Source organism: Pediculus humanus, genomic scaffold (assembly GCF_000006295.1).
Source record: "Pediculus humanus corporis 1103172108287 genomic scaffold, whole genome shotgun sequence".
Classification (NCBI taxonomy): Eukaryota; Metazoa; Arthropoda; class Insecta; order Psocodea; family Pediculidae; genus Pediculus; species Pediculus humanus.
The window spans coordinates 628360-652548 of NW_002987856.1; the positions used below are offsets into that span (position 1 = coordinate 628360).

At 31.6% G+C, this 24189-nt stretch overlaps 2 protein-coding genes across 2 annotated transcripts; both read right to left on the reverse strand.

Annotated features, from left to right (window-relative positions):
- Window positions 1-2420: 2420 nt before the first annotated feature.
- Window positions 2421-4422, reverse strand: Phum_PHUM530500 (uncharacterized protein; the record flags this gene model as incomplete). The annotated part of the gene is made up of 5 exons (XM_002431438.1): window positions 2421-2535; window positions 2630-2707; window positions 2778-3181; window positions 3263-3594; window positions 3720-4422. 5 exons carry the CDS (start codon window positions 4420-4422, stop codon window positions 2421-2423), a joined length of 1632 nt encoding a protein of 543 aa, XP_002431483.1.
- Window positions 4423-7369: 2947 nt separating this feature from the next.
- On the reverse strand, window positions 7370-14253 carry Phum_PHUM530510 (tyrosine-protein phosphatase 10D precursor, putative; the record flags this gene model as incomplete). The annotated part of the gene is made up of 20 exons (XM_002431439.1): window positions 7370-7401; window positions 7504-7888; window positions 7989-8246; window positions 8331-8583; window positions 8669-8837; window positions 8913-9108; window positions 9215-9592; window positions 9674-10083; window positions 10157-10391; window positions 10642-10994; window positions 11068-11231; window positions 11313-11489; window positions 11573-11762; window positions 11848-12120; window positions 12212-12396; window positions 12497-12872; window positions 12977-13151; window positions 13255-13452; window positions 13845-13981; window positions 14202-14253. The coding sequence occupies 20 exons, from the start codon at window positions 14251-14253 to the stop codon at window positions 7370-7372; spliced, it is 4596 nt and encodes a 1531-aa protein (XP_002431484.1).
- Window positions 14254-24189: the final 9936 nt, after the last annotated feature.

Genomic DNA, 24189 nt, shown 5'->3' on the forward strand with positions numbered 1-24189 from the left:
ACCCTCACACCCTCACCCACCCACCAACACCACCATATTAATAATAATAATTTTTTTTTTTGTATTGAAAATATAAGTGGGACCATTTTAAAATTAGTTATTATTTTAAATAACAAACAGTATTATTATTATTATTATTATTATTATTATTAATTTTAAATAAATAAAAGTTATTAAAGACTGTTTTCAATCCAAAATAAATGTAATTAATTAATTATTGTAATTTAAATTTAAAAATAATAATGATTAAATTGTAAATAATATGAATTCATTTTGTTTTATTTTTTAAATCATTAAGTTAAGTTTTTTTTATGATAATAATAATAATATTAATTGTTATTATTATTATTATTATTATTATTTTGTGTGTGTGCCTGTGTGTGCCTGTGCCTTATTGAAAATCATTTTTTTCTTATTGATTTGAATAAATATTAAAATATAAATAAAAAATAATGAATATAATGAAAAATGATGAGAACATTTTTTTAATAATTTTATTTATGTTACATAAATTGTTTTGGTTTATGTATTTCATTCATAATTAACAAAATTTATTTATTTATTTATTTATTTATGTATTTGTTTTTTTCTTTTTATTAATTTCTTTTCTTTTTAATAATAATAATTTTATTTTTGAAAGAGTGCAACTAGTCAGTTTTATTTAAGTTATTATTATTGATTTTTCATTTTTTTGTTTTTTTTTTGTTTTTTTTTTGAATTTATTTTTTGTTTCAAAATCAAAAGTAATAAGTAATGATAATAATAATAATGATAGTATATATGATTAAAATAATTGTTATGAATTAATAATTAATTAATTTGTCAATGAATAATAATAATAAAAAAATTATTGTTAAGGGGATAAATACCTTATGACACCATTTATTAATTTTTACATTGATTAATTATTATTAATAAATCATGAATTCATGACTCAATATTAATAATAATAATAGTTATTATTATTATTTTATTGTATATAAATAAATTAAACTTGTTATGATATGCATATATTACTGTATATATATATATATATATATAATTAATGTATTAAAATTTTATTTTAAATAAAATGAAAAATTTTATTATGTTTCATATTGTGAATATTTATTAAATTTTTTTGATTAAAAAAGTTAATTTAATTAATTACAACAACAATAATAATAATAATAATAGTAATAATAATAATTAGTTTTTATACAAGAAAATAAATTTTACAATATAGAAACTTGGATTTTATCATTGGATTATTACATATCCTGGGAACTTTTTTTTTTTATAGAAAATTTAAGTATTTAATATCCATCAGATGTAAAATTAATAATTAATTAGAAAGTATAAACTTACCCCAAACGTAATTATTTAATTTCAATCACAATTTAAAACTAAATAACATGTAAAAATGCACAAAATATTTCACTGCACAAAAGTACAACCACCATGATGAATCACTTAGCGGTCATTTTTGTTGTGACGTCATAACGCGCCAACGGTTAAAGCAGACGATAAATAAATCGTTACGTAATTCGATTCGATATGTAAAAATTTGTTTGATTGTTAATGTTCGTAAAGTTAAATTAAATGTTAAAAAAAAAAAACCAAAAAGTTTTAATTAAAAAAATTAAATATATATTAAAAAAATATTAAATAAATAATATCTTAAAATCAAATTATTATTATTATTATTATAAAACTTTATTTTTAAATAATAATTTGCCCGTTTTTCGCGCGTCATTTTTTTAAATTTAAATTACATAAAAATGTTACAATTTTATTATTATTATTATTATTATTATTATTATAATCTCATATTTTATTTTAATAATTTAAATACTTTGATTTGTTTTCTCAATTTCTTTTCTATTTATTTATTATATTTTACGACAAATACGAAGAGGGAGGGAGAGGGGAGAGGGAGGAAGGGGGGAAACCTTTACCAAATTTCAATAATAATCTAAAAATGAATTTTTTTTTAACCTAAAAACACTAACATTTAAAAACAAATTATCAAAAAAACCAATTTCAACCTTTAGATAAACAAAATTACAATAAAATTTTATTTTTTAATTTTACAATTAATACTGATTAAGCAAATCTCATAACTTGTTTGTGTTTGTTTAAAAGCATTAAATAAAACCTATAAAAAAAAATTGTTTATACGTATAAATAAATAATTTATTATTATTATTATTATTATTATTAGTATTATTGCTTTTGAAATCATAATAATAAATATAAACTATGTACGATCTTTATTTAATTTGTAAATTTTTTAATAAGAAAAAAAAAAAAAAAAAAAAAAAAAATCTATGCTTCTTTGGCATAGGACATTAATTTAAGGCAGACTAGAAATAATTAGTGTTAATTATTAAATTACCTAATAACTAAATAATTAATCTAAAAATAACGGACGTTTCTATTTAATATTCCTGAATATCTTCTTCTTCTTCATCGGTTAAACCGACTTCTTCTCCTTTTAACAAAGGCGATTGTTTTCTATGAGAAAGTAAAGTTGCCGAACTGTTGTTTCTCAATCTGTAAGAGAGAGAGAGAAAAAAATTTTCTTTAATAAAATTTTCCAGGACGAATACTTTTCTCTTCTTCTTCTTCTGCCACCCCCTCAAATTACCTGCTGTAAAGATGTTCCAATTGAACTTGTAAACTTTCAACCTGTTCTTGTAATTCGTCATTTGTTCTTTGCAACTTTCTAAAATAAAATAATAATCAAAACAATAACCGTAATCGTTTTTTTTTTGGGGGGGGAATGAAAATTTTACCTTATGTTGTTACTCGCACTGTCAACGTCATCTTCCGCCATGGCCAATTCTCTTTTCAATTCTTCCACTCTCACCCTCAGCCTTTTGACTTCCGTTTCGTATTGTTCGGCTCTACGTAGGGCGTGCGCGGATTCCGTCATTTTGTCTTGCAGCACTTTTTTCAATTTACCATGCGAATGTTTCAAATCCGACAATTCTTTATTCCTCTCCGACAGCTCTTGCTGAAGAGATCTTAACTCCGTGTCGGCCGATGCTTGCGGATGAACTTTACGTTCCAACCTTTCTTGTAAATCTCTCACTTCGGCTCGTAATTTTTTATTGTCTCTTTCCAAACTTAATTTTTCCGTTTCCAACCTTTCTCTCTTGCCCCATTCCGATGCGTTTTCCGCTTGAAGCCTTTCCAACTTAAATGTAAAATAATAATAATAATGATACCAATATACGAGTTTAAACTTTTATGTAATGTTAAAAAAACAATGATTTACTTCTGCTCTTAAATCCGCCATTCTTCTATCTATGCTTTCTCTGCTGCTCGTTTCATCTTGTAAATCCGATTGAATCTGTTGAATCGTGTCCCTGTGCTGATCTTGAAGGGTAAGCAATTCTCTCACCGTTTCCTGTTTGGCCAATTTTAAATCTTCGCATTTTTCCTTCCATTCTTGTAATTCCGTTTGTAATTTTTCAATTGTTTTATGCAAATTTATTTTCTCGTCTCTTTCCGCTTGAATCGTTTTCGTTGCTTCATCCAATCGGAGTTGAAACATGGATAATTTCTGCAGTGCCGTTTCATCATCGAATTGTTGTAAATTCATTTCCGCTTTTAACGATGAAAGCCTTTAAAAAAAAAAAAAAAGGAAAATTATTATTTAAATTTAATGAAGATGCTGGGGAAGTGAAGGAAATAAACAAATTTTTACCTTTGTTCGGTTTTATCAAAACTACCCTCGGGTGAAAAATGAGGAGCATCGCAAGAAGAATTTGAAGTTTCACCCATTTCCTCTTTATTTATATCATATTCTTCGGAATTTAATTTTTCTTTCGACTCATTGCTGACAACAGACCGACATTTTTCACCTTTTCCAATATCCAAACTCGATTTGAACGCATCAAAAGAATAAATGTCGTCTCCTGGATCGCATCCCGATTTTAAAAATTCCGAATCCGTTGATATTTCCAATGCTTGTAATATTTTCTGATCCCACTGACCGGCGTGTTTGATCAACAACAAATGTATCCTTTCCATTTCTTTTTTAAGCTCTTCGTTTTGACTTTCCAATTCTATTTTTTCTTTTTTAAACGAACTCGTTTCTTTCATCGTCAAATCTAATCTACTCCTGAGTATTTTAATTTCTTCCCGAGCTTTATTCCTTTCGTTTCTGACTTTGCTCCATTTTTCACGCCAGTTAGCCGTACAATCTGACCACCATCTCATAGTTTTTTCCATTTGAGCAGCTCGAGCTCGAGCTTCTTCCAATTCTCTTTGCCTGAGAGCTTCTTTTGCTTCCCATTCGGCATCACCGAATCTTCCAACTGTCATCGAACCACCCCCACCACCACCACCACCACCACACACAACTTCATGTTCGACTCCACTACTTCGATTACTTCGTCTCAATGATAAACCACCAACATTATTTTGTGCCATTTTATGATACCGTTCAAACTGAAAATAATAATGATAATAATAAATTTTTAAAAAAATTTTACATACGTGACTAATGCAGATAATAATAATAATAATAATAGCGATAAAATGATTAATTTAACCTTAATTGATATTGCGAAATTTTTTTGTCGAAACTTCATTTTGTTTTAATCATTAAATTAATTACAACCGATTTAAATAATTTTTTTTTTTTTATAACCATAATTTAATTGACTCTCGAATAAGTGATTATAAAACACTTTTAGTCATTAAAAATGAAATGAATTTTTTAAAAAATTGTTTTACCTTAAATGCTGCAGATTTATTTTTAAAGGTATCTTAGTTTCTTTTTGTGTTCTGCTTGATATGCGACTTCGAAGCATCTTTATATGATGAATTTAAATTTATATGAATATTAGCAACAGGAGTTGGCACTGCCTAATCTCCTTGCATCTAAAAAAAAAAAAGACTGATAAATATACTTATAATTAAAATTTAAAACTCGATGCAGAAAGTAATAATTACACAAAAATTATTTGAAATATATAAATTTCAGGAGTCTGTAACACTATAACACTGTTTTTTTTTTTTTTTTTATATCTATTTTTAAATATAAGGGGTTGAATTTTAAACAAAACCATTTTTCACACATGAGTAAATCAAAGAGAGAGAGAGAGAGAGAGAGAAAAAACATATTCCACATGCACTTATTAAAATATTAATAAAAATTTTACTTACCTTATTGTATTATTTGTCATTTTTTTTTTTTTTTATAAATAATTGACAAACGTGTCTAAATAAAAATAAATAAATTATTATTAATATTTATTTATTAGACAGTTTTCAATTTTAAATTTTTCTCAATAAGACATATACTGATAAAATTATTTTAGCATTTAACCTCCCAATAGCGAAAAAACATTTTTTAAATAATAATATATAATTGGCATCATGCTTCGAATTAAAAACAAAAAAAACTTTTAAAAATATATATATATAATTACTTAATATTTAAATTAAAAATGTAATATTAGAAAGAATAAGACCAAAAAAAAAAAAAAAAAAAAAAAAACGTTGCATCTGCAAATGGAAACGTCAAATGGTAAATATTTTCGTACGTGAAACTGATGATGGATCAGTGTTGCCAACTTTAAAATTACGTTTACGTATTGGAGATTTACGCGGTCATTTCGTCCGCCATTTGCAATTAGTTTCTCGAATCGTACGAACTAAAAAAAACTTTTATTTAAAATTTAAGTGAGTTAACACAAATAAAAAATAATTTAAGTGTAATTTAATGAAACTTTAAAAAGAAAAATATTGAAAAAGAAAGGAATCGTGAAAGAAAAGTAAGTTTTATTAATATATATATTCTATTAATTATTGCAATTATAGAAACGCACAGACATGTTGAGATAAGCTGCTTAAAAAAAAATTTCAAATTTATTATATATATATATATATATGTTAATAAAAAATCAACATTTTAATTTAATTTATAAATAACAAAACATATTGCAACGTAAAATTTCAAATGATGATGAGGAAACAAAATAATAATAATAATAATAAAATTACAACAAATTAGTACATACAAAATTAACATAGAAAAAATACATATATATATATATTTAAAATGGTGATGTTAAACATAAAAATTTTCTTTTATTGTCATTTCTAAATTTATGTAAATTCAATTATGAGCAGTCATACTAAACAATTGATTGATACAAAACCATAATAATAATAATAATGTCAAATTTAATTTACATTTTTCAAAAAAAAAAAAAAAATCAGTCAAAAATGAATATATGTCATCAGTACTTAAAAGATCAGTTATTTAAAAAAAAAAAAATATTAAATTAACATAAATTTAATATGTTTACTCATATATAATATATAATATAATATATAATATATATTACACTCACACTCACACACATACATTAAAAAAAACCGTTAAAAAAATTTTTTTTAAAATTTAGTATAACTGCAAACGTTAAAAAATTTCATTTGAAAAAACTAACGACCATGAAACCACAGCCGAAAGTTTCCCCTCCCCCCTCCCCCTCCCCATAATTTTCCCCCATTAATAATAATAATAATCGTGATAATATTACAAAAAAAACGAAAATAGATAAATACAATTGCTAATATTAATAACAATAATAATAATTAAATAATAAGAAACATTTATTTATTTATTTATGTATGTATTTATCACAGTATTTATTTGTTCAGTTACACTTAGCACGACGAATCAATAAAAATTATTAATAATAATAATAATAATAAAACAAAAATAATAATAATAATAATATTTAAAAAATAAGAAAGGTTACATTTATAATTTTACATCATGTTTGTACAAAATTTCATTTTTTTTTTTTTTTTTTTTTTTGTAAAAAATCAATTACATTAACATTATTATCATTATTATTTGCAATTAATTACAATCGATCGTACATAAATAATAATAATAATAATAATAATTAAAAAAAATAATATATATATAATCTTTATACTGAATGTTACAATTTTATATGTATATGTGTACATAATATTTTATTTGTATTATTACCTGCGAATCATCACGAAGTGCACTAATTATTTTATATACTAATTCATTAATTAAAAATAATAATAATAATGATAATAATAGTTAAAAATTCGATTTTTCTAAAAAGTAATGCGTATAAAAAAAATAATAATAATAATAATAAAAAATAAAATAAAAAAATTCTATGCATATGTAAAATTATACTAATATCATCGTGTAATATTTTGTCGTCGTTAATTTAATTTTAATTACATAAAAAAAAAAAAATATGGTAACCAAAAATATTCTTTGGTTAACAGTAGGATTTTAAAAATGCCTTTTTTGTCCGACATTTGTTTGTTTTAGAAAAAGTCACGTGATTGGATAATTGTTAATCCCACGATTTTTTTATATCCCTGATTCTGCTATGCCTTCGTCATCTGAAATTCATATGAAATTTTTTTGTTTGTTTTAATGGTTTGTTGTTCTTTGTAAAAAAATTTTTTTTTTTTTTTTTTGTTTTTATGTATTTTGTTTCTCACCTTGGAATTCGCTGTTGTCGTGGATTTGTCTGAGCGTTCCCGTGTTTTCGTTACCTTCCAAAACGGCTAAAAGACACTGGTGAATGCAAATGTATTGCTGCTCCGTTTGTACCATCCAAACCCTTTCTTTTCTCATTTGCCAAACGATTCCGAATATGTCGACCGTGTCCGTCGTCAATATCGATTGCAATATTCTATCGAGCGCTATGAATGTTCCGGATCGTCCGACTCCGGCGCTGCAATGAACGACTATCGGCCTTTGTTCGGTTCCTATTCTCTCCCTGAATGCTCTCACGAAGCGGACTAGAGTTTGCGGAGGATTCGGAACTCCAAAATCTGGCCACGTTGTAAAGTGAAAATGCCTTATGACTCTACTTATTTCTCCCTGTGGAAAGAAAGAGAGAGAGAGAGAGAGAGAGAGAGGGGAAAAAATGTCGCGTCTGTTCTCGGTTTTTCATTAAACCGGAAGTTGACAAGGTACTCACTCTACACGTCAAAAATTCCGTGATGCTCCAATCGATGTAATGACTTTGATTTAATAAAGTTACGGATATGTCACCGTAGTAAACCGGAAGTGTGTCGTAGGGCCAATAATGATCGCATTTTTCCCTTCCTTTTTCTATGCTTCGCGTGAGCATGACAATGGCACGACTGTTACTTTCCCAAACCATTCTCCAAAAATCATCTCTCGTCGAGTGCAGGGGTCCTTGCGTCACGATGAATTCTCTCGGAGAATTATGACCCTGAAAATCAAAGTGTAACGAGTACTTTTCCCGACGACTTTTTTCCTTTTTATCATGATTCCCCCTCTGACGAGTGATTCGTACCGGTACGTAATTTGCATTGATGTAATCGCTTCCTTCTTCATCGTCGACGGGTTGTAATTTGAATCTCGAGTGATCGTAGGGCAATATGTTTGTAAATCTATTCTTTGGTCGGTTGCATGGTAAATCCGCGGCCAAACAAGGTTGCTCTCTACCGACGTGTTTCAATTCTTCGAACTCTTCTGAAAATCGAAAATCCGAATCCGCCGACATGATTCGATAGTGTTCGGCAAATTGATCCAAACGAATGGGTCGGCTGTGCAATTGTAAGAAAAGTTTTAAAATGAACAAAATTTTCCCCATTTTCCGCGTTCTTTTCTTCCTCACTTTTCCCAACTCACCTCGTTTGCATAACGCTTTCGGGTAGTGACAAATTATCATTTGCTCTCGACTCGATTGTTCTACGTTTCGTTCCTCTTCTCCTGTTGAAAATCCAATATAAGAGTCCTCCTATTATGACTCCGAATATCGGTATGGAAACGCCGAGAGCGACGGGCATGGGATCCACGTCTAAAAATAACATCTCTGGATATACAGATAGAACAAAAAAAAAAATTTTTTTTTTCTTTCTTTTAAATCCCTTACCCGTTTGTATGGGAAACGAATAATGAGTGTCGGTGAATTTATCGGCTGCTGTGAAAGCTCGAACTTTAACCCTGTAATTCGTACCCGTTTTCAATGGTCCGTTGCAAAATTTGTGCTCGTTCGGATCGCAATTTTCATTCCCTATCGTGTAATCTTCGACCGATGAATTTTTGAACGGATAGTACGGATCGGAAACCTTCGATGATGATGATGATGATGATGATAATAATAATAATAATAATAAAATCATTAGAAATTTTAAAAAAAAAAATGCGCGTTAGATTATCAAATGTTATAGAAACCTGATAAGGCGGCCATTTTGTGTATTTTTGAACGTCGCTCCAACTCGGCATTTCGATACCCGATGAATTTTTACTATCGTCTTCGGCCACGATGACCGTGTACGCAATTATCGCTCCGTTTTGTTCGGAAAAATAATTTTTTCTAAAACGGATTTGTATCGTTCTCGTGCTGCGGCAAACTTCCGTCGGAATCACCTGATCGCTCGGAATCGGCGGCGGCAAAATGGGCATTTTTTGCTTCCATATCGTTTCCGTACCGTATCCGATTTTAGTTTCCGCTTGAATACGAAATATGTAAGTTTTTCCCGGTATCAAAGTTTTTATGACTCCCTGAAATTCCCACGGTTTGAAATCTCGTACTTGAGTGTATGAAGAACCCTGGAAAAAACAAATGGAAATTTTTTTTAAATTTCGCAGAAGAAAACGCGGGCGTGTCCTTTGATGTGATTTTCCTCCCACCTCAAGTCCGTAAGTTATCGTAAATTTTCTTATGACTCCATTTTGTTCGTTGCTGGGTAAAGCCCATTGGAAAGTAATGTCGCTCGGTTGAATGTCGATCGGGTGAAACCTTTCGACTTTTCCCGGCACGGATTCTCTCGTTTGAAATATCGCGGATACGGGAAGAGAACGACGTAGAATGCTCGATTCCGTGCCTGATCTCACGACGACGGTGAATGTGTAATTCCTGTGAGGTTTCAAATCGGACATGGTTATGGTGTCGTGAAGGGTCAAATTGTGTATCAACAATCCGTATGCGTTTAAATATTGGACTTCGAATGCGTTGTACTCTCCTCGCGGAATGTCCCACTTCAATGTGATTTCCGTATCCGTTATTTCCGTCGCATTTATGTACGTAATACTTTCGGGATCTGAAAATAATAATAATATTAATAATCATCATCACCTAAAACATTTTTTTTTTTTTCTCTTTTCCAGATTTACATAGTCTATCTTGACGTTGCAACGGTTGACTTTCGACACCGTCGCTCACCGTCCAAACGGTTATGTTATACAAACGTCCGGGTATCAAACCGTCAAATGTGACTTTCGTTTCCGTATCGTTGGCCAATTTTTCTTTCACGGGTATGCTCGGATCCGACAATTTGAACCTGTACAAATCGAAACGAGACGTGGATTGAGGCGTGGGAGTGTATCTCAACGTCACGGAATTCGTTTCCTGGAAAAAGGTAAATAAATTAAAAATTTTCATCATCTCTCGATGATCCTGTTTGTATCGATAAGTCACGTGACACACGGGAATATCACCGGTGACGAAACGAATTATAAAACTTACTCTTCATTCGCAAACAAGCAGCTTACAAAGAAAAAAAGAAAAAAAAATTAAATTTTTGTCACGCGCGTTTAAAATTTTTCTGTATCGGGTGACATGTTTTAACCGGACGGCAGACGACAGACATATTATTTACCTGTTGATCGTTGACGACGAGTACTTCGCTTTGTATTTGCGGCATGGTTCTCGTCGTGAGTTTTATCAAATCGCTTTCCAACGAGTATGACGTCGTGTATATTTCAAAATAATATTTCACGCCCGGCATTAATTCGTCGATCAGAGTACGAACGAGCCGATCCTCCGATCCGTGATTGTCGTAATTTCCCGACACGTTTTGCTCCGTGAGATTTTTCATTTTTTCACTTTCGGGCGTTTCCTCCGGATGCCATCGTATTATGTAACTTTCGATTCTACCCTCGGGTCGCGGCCATTCCAACGTCACGTTCGTCGAATCGATTATCGGATAAATGCTTGAAATCGGATTCGGACCTGAAAATTCCAAATTTATTTTTTAATTTACGAGGGAAACCTGAACCTTTTTACATATACTTTGCATACTTACGAACTGTTTGACTCGTTTGCAATGGTTCGTTACTTTCCGTACCGTAAGACAAAGTGTTAACTTGGATAATATACTTTTCCCCAGGCGTCATGTTCGTGATAGCAGCTTCCGTTGATTTCAGAGTATTCGATTTTATCCATCTTTCATCTTCTTCCGTTCTGTACCTGATGTAAAAAAAAAAACCTTCATTTACGATTCATTTTCATCTCAGACACGTAACCCCCGCGTTAAAATTTTTCACTTACTTCACGACGTATTCCGTAAATATCGAATTGATGGGAGGTTTCCACTTGACAACGACTGAATTACCAGACGTGCGTTCAACGCTCAAATTATTGGGGGGATGCGGGAAAACCGTTTGAAAATATTCGTGAGCTTCGCTTTGAAAACCGTGACTTATGGCGTAAACTTTGACTTGATAACTTACGAGAGAAAAAAAAAAAAGCAGTTAGTAGATCGGTGTTGATGTTTTATGTTTTGTGTTGCAAATTTGTTGTTCTCTCACCTTGCTCCGGGATATAAATCCGTCAGTACCAATTTCGTTTCCATTGTTTTTTTCGTTACTTTTTCCCCCGTGTCGTTTCGAATGTACACAACTTGATAGAGATCTTGAACAGAATTGACATCCGATTGCCATGATATGTTCAAACCGTAAGGTATGGGTTTAAATTCTTGAATCACGGGAGATAAGGGTCCTGACGAATAAAAAAAAAAAAATCAATTAATTAATCATCGATCGATTGATTTTTTTTTTTCATTGATTTAGTTCGTAACACTCACTCGTCGCTTGGAAAATAAATGTTTCGTTGCTTTCAATCTTATTCGAAACTGCTTGTACGGTTATTGAATAATTTCTACCGGGTAGCAAAGCTTTTAAAACGTACGATTGTTTATCCGTGTATGCTGTGCTACTATCTCCGTTATAAGTTTCCACTTCGTGATAACTGATTTTGTAATTTTCTTGATAGCTACGATTATCCGGAGTCCAAAATATCGAAACGAGACCCGTATTGGGATCAGCGAGGGATTCTAAATTTTGTACGGGAAGAGGCCCTGTGAAAAATCAAAAGTTATTGCCAATCAATGCCTTCGATGGGGGGGGGGGAGGAAGACAAATCCGATGGAATTTAAAATAAATTCGTACTTAAAGTCACGTTTCCGGTTGCGGGCCAACTCGCAACTTTTCCCGACATTGTTTTCACCGAGACTTGATACGTTTTTCCCGGTTCTAAATGATCTTTAAATTCTATTGTCGTGGGTTCTCCTCGATTTCTTGCAACGGGCGCTTGCCTCTTCACGCTTATCGACACCTGATATTTATCGAATTCGCTAAAAAACGTTTGTGGGGGGGGGGGAAAAAAAAAAAAATTTTAACCTCCTATAAAGTTAAAAAAATATATTTGTGAATCCTGAATCGTGTAAAACTCACCAAAGACCGCTCGGAGGATCCCAACGCAATCTGAACGAATAAGACGTGACGTTATTTTTATCGAACGTCACGTTGCTGGGTTTCAACGGGACCGTACGATATTCGGCCGTCGTGGGAACCGAAATTTCATCTTCACTAACCGTTTGAACTGAAATATTATAAGCTCTTCCGGGGACCAGCCCCTTGAAAGCAGCTTGAGCCGGACCGGGCGGATCGCCCTCTATTTCGACGTATAATACTGATTCTAAAGCGTCTGGAGGATCGATCGTCACTTTGTAATGACTGAATATTCCAGGCGGATAAGGAGGTTGCCACAAAACCAACAGCGTCGTTTCGTTACGAAACCAAACGATGAATTTTCCCGGCATGTTCGGCTCTGCACGATTCAATAAGAAAAAAAAAAAGGAGGTTTAAAAATTTTTTCTCATCTTTTGCTACATACAAAAAACAAACAACATCATGGAACTCTCAACAACGTACTCGTAGTGAAATTCCTGGAAGTGTAAGCAACGCTTTCCTTATTTTCAAATACTGTAAACAATTGAACCTGATACGATGCACCAGGAGTTAGATCTCTAAAAGTGTAAGATCTATTATTATTGTTGTTAATAGCAAGGGATTTCGAATCGACATTCACGTCGGATAAGCTTAAAACCTGGAAAATTAACGAAGCGTCATTATTATTATTATTATCATCATTAGCCGAAGACTGAGGAGTAAGTAAAAGAAGGGGGCATAAAATCAATACGATCACTTGCTTTTAATCTGTAACTCGTGTAATGTCCTTGAGCAGGAGGACTCCATGAAACCTGAGCGACTTTTTCGCTCGTTACGTTCACTGATAAATTCGTAGGCGGATCGGGAGGCGTAGTGATCGATGCGGTCCACGTCAACAAATCCGTTATGGTTCTATTCGTATAGTACAACCAAAATTCGTATTTCGTTCCCGGAAGTCCCTGAAACAACAAAAAAAAAAAAAAAAAAAATGGCGGACGTCAAGAAAAAATTATTTGGACAAGAATGAAACCCGACTAACGGATTTTCTTCAAAATAATAATAATAATAATAATAATCGATTGTGAAATTTCAAGGTCGGAACCGAGAGAGAACCGGAATCGCATATTATAACGTTTCCTGTACGTCGATTAAATTCTTCAAAAGATTTCCCAACAATATGTGCGTGCGTGTGCGTGTGCAACATTCAAATCTGCATTCGAGATTTATTTACTCTTTTGTATTTCATTCAAACAATGCAGATAAGGGAGGGATGGAGGGGGGGGGGAAAGAAAGGAAATTCAACGGACGGAAGACAATGACGACACTATGACGACATACCACTTCTACTCACCTGTGAAAATTCAATGACGTGAGCAATATCTTTGGACGGTATCGTGGTGTTGGCAGGCGGAATTCCGTGCCTCGGAGAATAATCCAATCTGTAATAGCCATCGTCATTTTGATTTGGATTTTCCGGTATTTGAATCACTAATTCGGCCGCCAAAGAAAACTGCAAAAAAAAAAAAAACAAAACAATAATAATAATAATAATAACCGTTATTTAAAATAAATGTAGAGAAACGAATAGAAGAAGACATTTTAGCGTTGAGAAAAGGAATAAACAAAAAAAAAAAAAGGAGATCGGTTAACGAACTTGTTAAAAAGAGCGGAGAGACGCAGACGCCATTTTTTTTTTTTTTTTTTTCACTATCCAAAATTGGTTTTATAGCATTAAAGCGAAATCGCCCACGACAATCCATTCGCGAATCGTTTGTTTCGCACAACAAGGTAACAACAACAACAACAACAACAACAATATGCCGCCATGACACACGGTATAGAACGATGTCATCGGTCGAAAGTTATTCGTTAGGGGCCGTGCCTAAAAAAAAATGAGAAAAATTTTCTTTTTCGTTCCGGACGTTTAATTTTTTTTCTTTCGGAACGAACAAGACAAGGCACGTTTTCGCTATAAAAGTTTCATCACGCTCTCGTCGTCGTCGAAAGAAAAATAATAATAATAATAACGATTCCGCGGAAAAATCTGCCATTCGGGTACTTCCCCACCCGAGTATGATGTTCGCGAAGGGGGTCACGTAATTCACGGGATAAAATAAATTTGTAACGGAATCAACTCTTAGACGAACTCGACAACGATCCGACTGATAAAATTAAATGAATATACTTAAGAGAAAGAGAGAGAGAGAAAGTTACAAATTGCTTTCTCTCTCTCTCTCTCTCTCTCTCGCTTTCGAAATCGAAACAAAAATTTTTTTCGAGATTTTTTCTAGAGACCTTCATCATTCTTAAAATTTTAATGTCGAGTACGAAAGGTTGCGATGTCAAATGAATGAGTCCCTAAAATGAAAAAAGTTGGGGATTGGGCGGGGGAGGGGAAGGGGGGAAATGACATTTTCCGTAATTACAATTGAGCAACGAATGTGCGCGCACGCGCGTGTGTCTGTTTCATTTAAAAAATAATAATAATAATAATAACGAAATGATTTCTCTTGCTCTTGCATATGCATGTATGCTCATACGAGCATAAAATTTTCACGTCGCAAATAACCGTAAATTACGAAAAGTAATTTTTTTTTTTTTTTTTAAATCCATTCATTTGTATTGCGTTGTTGCGAAAAAAAATTATTAACAAACGAGGACGTTAAACGAAAAAAATGTACAAACACCAACAACAACCACAACCAAAATAACAATTTTTAAAACCTTATTTCGTGCTTACAAACGACGACGGACTACTACTATCGTATCTCAAACAACTAAACAAACAATTCGAAACGTTTTCTTTCCTTTCTTCCGCCGGAAACGGGTAGAGTGAAAAAGAAAAGAAAAGACTAACCGGAAACGGAAATGAAATTTTAAATTCGAACGTAGAAAAAAAACGCGCGACATCCCAAACGTCACCCGAAACGGTTCAAAAGTATACAAATTTCGCGATGACCGTGTGTCACGTGACGATCACTTTTTTTGTGGTGAATCCCGAGGGATCCCAAAACCTTCATCGTCTGCTATAAATCTCAAACGCTTTTGCATCCATGTATTCTTTTCCGCACACCTACGACCCCTTATCGATCCTTGATTGATTGATTGATTGATTGATTTCGAATTTCGCATGCGTCACCATCGTGTCCGTTCCCCGTCAACATTTCCAAAGGTTTCTTCCAGGTGTTAGGTAGGCCACGGTTGGTTAATAAATATTAAATATGTCGTCCTTGATAGATAATCAATTTAACGCGATTAGTTTCTCATTATCATCGTCATCTATGATAACGATCATCCAGGTATTAGTAGGTCATCGGTCGTCAATTCGACATATTTCTTTTTATTATTATTATTATTATTATTATTATTTTTGAACGTCGTCGTTCCTGTTTTCTTATTCTTTTTTTCAACCTCCTTTCTTCCGGTTTTTTTCTTACGTCATTACATCTCCTCCTCCTCCACCTCCTCCTCCTTATTTTTTAACGATTTCTTTCTTCTCACGTTCCGCCATTGTTCATCATTCGTTTTTTCTTTTCCAAAAAAAGAAGCAAAATCAAACGGTATCCGGGTCATGTTGTTGTTCTAGAACATCGGCGGGGGAAGGGAAATTTACACCTGACCCTCCTTCCCCCCCCCATCTCCCCCCTCCCACATTTTTTTTTCCGACTCCCATTATTATTTCGAAATTTTTTAATCGGAACTTTGACCCAAATCTATTTAATATCTTTTTTTTTTTTTTTTTTTAATTTTAAAATTATCGATTCGTAATCGGTTGCCGCCATTGCAATTCTCTCTCTCCCTCACTCTCCCCTTTTCTCTCTCTCTCTCTCTCTCATTGTTAATCCGACATTCCGTTTCGCTAAAAATCATAATTCGATTCGGTTATTGAAATTATCGGTTATTTTAATCCGTTTCACAATCTCGACATTAATTTCATTTCGAAAACGATAGAATAAAAACGTTCGTGGCACGAGGGACGCCATTTTGTGTCACACGATTCGTAATTTGTGGCAAACCGTTGAAAACATTCCCGCTTATTTTATTCTTTTCTTTTCTTTCTTCATCCACGATCAAAAAAAATTTATTACTCCACTTTCTTCTTTCTTTCTTTTTCAACCGGTTAAATTTCTCGCGTTCTGCTTACACGTTTTTTTTTTTTTTTTTTTTTAAACTTTCAAAAATACCAAGTTTCGAATTTTTGTTTTTTACTCGACGCAAATAATGAAAAAACAAGTCAAACAACCGCAAAAAAAAAAAAAAAAATGAAAGATGGCAACTTTTCAAGTTCGGCAAGCAAGTTTCCCACCATCATCATCATCATCATCACAAATAATAATAATAATAATAATAAAATTGTTACGAACGTTTTCCGGTTTTCCAATTCCCGAAAAAATTTCTTATTTAAGAAAGTTTAAAAATAACAACTAATAAAATTTTTCCGGATGTTGTTGAGAGCAACGTTTGTTCGGTATCCGGTGGCATCTTCCTCCTCCTCCTCCTCCTTTATTTAATTCCACGTTCGTAAACTTTCTCGCTTCTCGATCGATCGATCGATCGATGGATCGAAACGAACGATTTCGTTTTCGCCGTCTTCGACTCGGACTTTTCACTTTTTTGTAACAATTGTGTCAGTGGATCAAAGGTGGTGATCGTGATTCCATCGTGACGTACCTGATGCTAATTGACTCGACGTGATTTCTATCACGTTAACTCGACCGAAACACGCACGCACTCACGCACTCATGCACGCACATACACGCACCACTTAAACTTATTCCATAATTAATTAATTAATTAATTAAATAATTTTCAATTTATCCTTTCGAAAATAATTGCGATGATCGACTCGGGAGTTATTATCAGGTTTTTTTTTTTTAATTTCCACATTCGATTTTTTTTTTAAAACGACCTTTGATTGTTTTTTTTTTTTTTTTTTTTTTTTTTGCGGTTCGTGTGTGTTGGTAGTCCTTGAAATCGTTCAACATTTAAACATTCACAATATGTTTTTTTTTTCCTTTTCCCTTTTTTTTCGTTTGCGTGATTTTATTTAAACTTTTCGTCGAGACGAACGAACGAACGGACACAAGGCAAACAAAACAAACAAACAAACAAACAAACAGGGGGACAATCGAAAATTTTTTCTCCTCTTTTTACAAGTTACCGTGAGAAATTCTTTCTCTCTCTCCTTCTCTCCCCCTGTCTCTCTCTTTTTTTTAAAAAACATTTTATGCATTTTAATGTTTTGTTTGTTGGTTGTTTATTATGTTTGTTTGATGTTTTTATAGATAACAACCATAAGACTTGAGCGCATGGCATACATAATAAAAAAATTCTTTTTTTTTTCCATTTCCTTTTCTTCTCCATTTTTCTTTCCTTTCTTTCTTTCCTTCTCCTTCTTCTTCTTCTTCTTCTCTCGTTTAACATCATCATTTTCTACCTTTTCTATTCTCTCTTCTCTTTCGTTCTTTCTTCCTATTCACGATTGTTTATCCTTCATAAAAATTTTGTTGTTGTCAACAATTCCGTTTCCCATACGTTTTAAATTAAACAAAATAATTACGTTAATTATACGCTTTAAAAGAAAACTTCAAACCTTTGATTAAAAACAAGACAATTAATAATGATGATGATGATGATGATGATTACAATAATAATAATAATATTGATGATAACGATAACAACAACAACAACAACGTCGTCGTCGATTGTTGTACGACGATGCCATTGAATTCACTCACGTCACGACGGCATTTTCATACCATTAAAATAATTTCTATCGCATTCACATGAAAAATAATGGGTATGTGTGGTGAATGTGCGTGTTTGTCGCGTTTGTTTGTTTGTTTGTTTGTTTACGTACTTTTTCGCGTCTTTCCCAATTTACCCCCTTTCCCTCATTTTCACTAATTTCCATCCATGGGAGAAAAAAAAAAATTCAACAGATTATCGCAAAAAGATCATTTTCCCAATTTTCGAATGCAAACAACAAACAACAACAACAAACGACCGCATTTCGTTTCTCTCTCTCTCTCTCTCTCTTTATAATAAAAAAAAAAAAATCTTTCAATAGGTTTTTTCCAACCTTGAAAAAAAAAAAAAAACTTTCAATATAAAGTTATCAATTTTTCATTTGTTTTTTTTTCAACAAACAAATCGAACAGAAAATTTATCGATAATAATAATAATAATAATACTAATAATAATAATAATAATAATAATACTAATACTAATAATAATAATAATAATACTAATACTAATAATAATAATAATAACTCTCGTAATTATTATTATCATTATTATTTTCTTTTTTTTTTTTTTTTTTTCATTTACGACTAAATTCGACTTATTCTCTCTCGTTTATGATCTCGGGAAACCGGATATAGATGAATCGAAATCGTGGTCGCACGTGAATAACTTCCTGTTGGCGCACGCACCCAAGAATTACACACACACACAACCTATTGTTCATTCAATTCAAAAATCGTTACTCAAACCTGAATATTTAACGAGGGGGCAGGGGGCGGGCAGGAGGCGGAGAGCGGGGAGAGGGGAGCGGGAAAAAAGAAACATTCGTTACGAAACTTTTTTTGTTTTCTTTAAATAAATAAATAAATAAAACAATTTTTCCTCATCGTTTTTTTTTTTTTCCCCTCCCAACCGTAAAATTTAATTCTTAAAGGTTTTCCTTTTGCTCGTGCGTCGTCTGCTAGGCTTTTTTTTGTTTTTATAAAAAAACTACACGACAGCAACTTTAATTCTTTCTTATTTAAAAAAAAATTACTTTTTGCTTACTACGAAATATATTTCTCTCTCTCTCTCTCCCACTCCCTATCTCTCTCTCTTCATCCCATTGTTCGAAATCGATTACTTTGAAATTCATTACTTTGTTTGTTGTTTTATCGATCGATCGATCGATCAAACAAACAAACAAACAAACAAAAAAAAAAAATTTATTTTTTTAAAACAATAAAAGTTAAATTTCATAACATTTCCAGAAAGAGAAAGAGAGAGAGAGAAAAACAATAATAATAATAGTTTTTGTTATATTATTATTATTATTATTATTTCATTAGGTGTTTCGCACTTACTTTTGTTTTGCCATTTTTAAATGGCAAAAACTTTACAACAATTAACTTTTATTACGTAATAAAAAAAAAAAAAACGTTTAAACAACAAAAAAAAAATACTCGACGAAAACTATTTCCTAATAATTTATTTATTACGTTTTGAGAACGAAAAGAAAATGAGAGACACAATAAGAGAGAAAGAGAAAGAGAGAGAGAGAAAATTACGCTAAACACAAAAATCCCAAACAACAACAACAACAAACACGAGGGTAAATTGCAATGAAGTTATTATTATAATTACAATTTATTTTTTTAAATGCGATGAAATCGATGCAACAAACATGCAAACATCGGGGGGAGAGGGTGAGTGAGTGGGGACGAGAAGGGGGGAAAACCAAACAACAAACAACAAACATTAAACGTTATTAAATTGAATTTATACGACGCAAGGTCGATAATTAATCACCACATCATCGTTAGAAAAAAAAAAACAAGAAGAAGATGAAGAAAGAGTACAACACACATAAAAACAAACAAACAAACAAACAAGTTTCGATCGATTTCGTTCCTTTCTCTCTCCTCCACCTCCCCCTCCCCCTCACTCCCCTTCACTCTTATCCTTCTCGATAACACAACAAGAACAAAAAGTACGTCTCCCATTAAAAACGAATAATAAAATCTTGATTATTATCCCCCCACCGCCACTACCACCACCACGAATTGAACTTTCTGCCCTCGGGTTAGAGAATTTATTGTTAAATGTTAAGGATTTTTACAAACAACAACAACCACTCGAAACTCCCGTGAGTGAATTCTTCTTACGAAAATGAAATTTGTTCTCACACGAGAACAGAAGGGGGGAAAGAGGGAGAAGCAGAAGAAAAATCAAAAGGAAAATGGGATGAACCTATAAAACCCAACGACCTTCTTCTGCTTGTTCTGACAACCTTCCTTTCCAACAACAAGTCAAGTCGAAGAATTTGTTTTTGGTATGAAATGGGGGGTAGCACCTCATCGACCGGCTGCCATTTTTTTTTTTTTTAACGACTTTTTTTAATATTCTACTCGATGATGGCCTCCTTTTAAACAAAATTTATGTACGTTTTTATTTATTTTTTTTCCCCCTCCTCTTCGTCCGCCATGACTAATACCTAAAAACGAAATTTTCTAGTCACCTCTACCCTCTCTCCTCTCCCTTCTCCCCCTCTCTTTCTTTTATTAATTGACCAACCGATTATTCCCGCAACCGACATCAGCATCAGCAACAGCAACAGGACATCCGCGATCGTTTCTAAAATTCGCGTGACGACAACAATTATTATTATTATTATTATTATTATTATTATTATTATTATTATTATTATTAGAGAATTTAAAAATCGTCCGTTCTCCAAAAAAAAAAAAAAAAAAATTTTCTTTCTCGACAACTTTCACGTCGATCGAAAAAGAGAGAAAGTGAAATTTTTTTTAAATATTTTTTATTTTAAGGTATTATTATAACAACAAAGGATTTCTCGAACGCGTACCTACCAACCTACCTACCTACCTACCTACCTATCTACCTACCAACACGAGTCTATCTATCTACCACTCACACATCCTTTCATACATATCGCGACCCTATGGTCACCACACAAGAGTTAATTTTTAATTGTATTTACCCTATCGTATCACTCATCATCATTATTATTATTATAAATCGTTTTATCAACAAAATCCATAATAATAATAATGATAATGATAATAGCAAAGATAATCGAATAAATAGTAATAGTAGTAGTAGTAGTAGAAAGTTTATTTGGAATGTTCGTTCCATTTTTCCGGTCATATTTAATAATGATAATAATAATAATAATAATAATAATAATTTTGTATTGGTATTTGAAATGCGAACGATCGCGTCATTGTACGCGCGCATATTTAAACGCGTAAAAATTTTTTTTTTTTTTTTTTTTTTTTTTTGTAACGTACGAGCGAGTAGATGAATGACCGTGATTCCATTTTCTTTTTTTTTTTTTTGTTACAAAGTTAATAAATAAATAAATAAATAAAATGAAATTAAAAATAGTTTTTCATCGTAATTAATTACCGACCCGTCCCGCCCCGTCCCGTCCCCATTCCGCCCCCACAATCCATAAGTAATATAGTCAAAAAAAAAAAAATATGGCAAATCATCAAACATTCATTCACAACACAAAAAACAAAACAAAAAAAATGATGATGATGATGATGATGATGATAATAACGATTATTTTTATATGTGTTAATTTTTTTTTTTATAATAACACATCGAAATCGTATAATTATTATCAATTTTTTTATTTTTATTTTAGGCGAATTTGTTTTGAGTGACAACTTGTTTTCCTTCAACTTCCCCCCCCCCTCTCTCTACCTCTCTCTATTTTTTTTTATTTATGTTAAACCATGTTTTGCTAATTTTTTTTTTTTTTGTAATTTAAAATCAATAATCGTAGAAATATTGAATCGTAATTAATGACACGTCAAGGATATTTATTTTATATATATGGATATTTGTTGGTATCATTAGATTTATCAAAATGTAGATAGATAGAGAGAAAGAGAGAGAGAGAGAGAGACAGAAATTAAGACAGACAGACAGACACACAAACACACACACACAGAGAGAGAGAGAGAAAAAAATTAAGACGACAGACACACACACAAACACAGAGATAGAGAAAAGGAAAGACAGACACACACACTCACACACAAACACACACACACAAACACAGAGAGAAACAGAGAAAAAGAAAGACAGACACACACACACACAGAGAGAGAGAGAGAGAGAGAAAGATAGACCCTCACACACACAGAGAGAGAGGGAAAAAGAAAGACACACATACACACAGAGAGAGATAGAGAGAGATAGAGAAAAATTGAGACAGACACACACACACACACACACACACAAATACAGAGAGAGAGAGAGAGAGAGAGAAAGATAGACACAACACACAGAGGGAGAGAGAGAGAGAGAAAGGTAGACACAACACACACAGAGAGAGAGAAAGAAAAACAGACACACACAGAGAGAGAAAGAGAGAAAAATAGACACACACACACACACACACAGAGAGAGAGATAGAGAAAAATTGAGACAGACACACACACACACACAAATACAGAGAGAGAGAGAGAGAGAGAAAGATAGACACAACACACAGAGGGAGAGAGAGAGAGAGAAAGGTAGACACAACACACACAGAGAGAGAGAAAGAAAAACAGACACACACAGAGAGAGAAAGAGAGAAAAATAGCACACACACACACACACAGAGAGAGAGAGAGAGAGAAAATAGACAGAGTACCTACAAAACCTAACTAAAAACATTTTTATGATCACGATTGGGTGTTAATGTAAATAAAAACAGTAAAAAAAAATGTTTCACACTTTTATAAAACGAGGAAATGAAATGTTCTGAAATAGAACACAATCATTGTGTTTACAAACAAACAAACAAACAAATGCCAAACAAGGAAATTATTATGTTTTGAAGAATCAATATATATTTCGCAATTTACCACAGCAATCAATTCGACAACAATAATAATAATAATAAAATTTTATTTTTATGTTTCGATTTAATGGTCTATTGAATTTTGATGAGATTTTAATTAATTATTTTTATTTTATTGATTTTTTTTTTTCTCATATAAATTAAAAAAATTTTTTTTTAATCATACAAAAGAGAGAGAGAGAGACAGAGAGAGAAAATTATCAATTGATTATTAATAAAAATTTTTCAATTCGTTTTATATTTAACACTCGAATATATATATATATATATATATATGCAATGCAATACTGAAATTTTATGAAACTCATAATAATAACTTTCGATAGAAATAACAAAATAATTATTTGTAACTTATTATTATTATTATTATTATTATGTAAATGATAATGAAATTTTCAATAGAGTAATTAATGTCAAAAATAAAAAATTAATATTGTTATATACACACATGAACATGAATGATGTTAAAAACCGAAATTAAAAAATTTAATTTAAGAAAATAATAAGACAGAGAGAGAGAGAGATAGAAAAAATAATAATAATAATTTTGAATTACATAACAAATGTTATGATTTTTAATTCCATTCAATATAACAGAAGATTATTAATATTTTATTTATTTATTTACTTTTTATATTTGATTATGTTTAAAAAGCAACAACAATCACTCTGACATTTTATTTAAAGACATTTATCAGGGGTATGTCATTAAATATGAGTTAATTAAAAACTTTTACGTACCGTTAAATGAATAATAAGAAGGAAAAAAAAAAAAAATTAAAATGTCAGCTTACCGTTGGAAATATTGTTAAAAATAAACCAGTGCGAAGTGCCTCGTACCATATGTTAAAGGCACCATTTTTAATCCAGTACATTTTTTGGCGACCGTGAAATACATTTAAGTTTTCTTTTAAACTACGATTATTATTTACTATGTAAGTAACCGAGTTTAAATTTCAAAAACGAATAACCATTAACAATATTCACTTGAGTAAACATTACAACATTTGATAAAAAAAACATTATTGTAAACCGCGCACAAATAACAATAATAAAAAAAAATTGTACAAGTACGATAAATAAATAA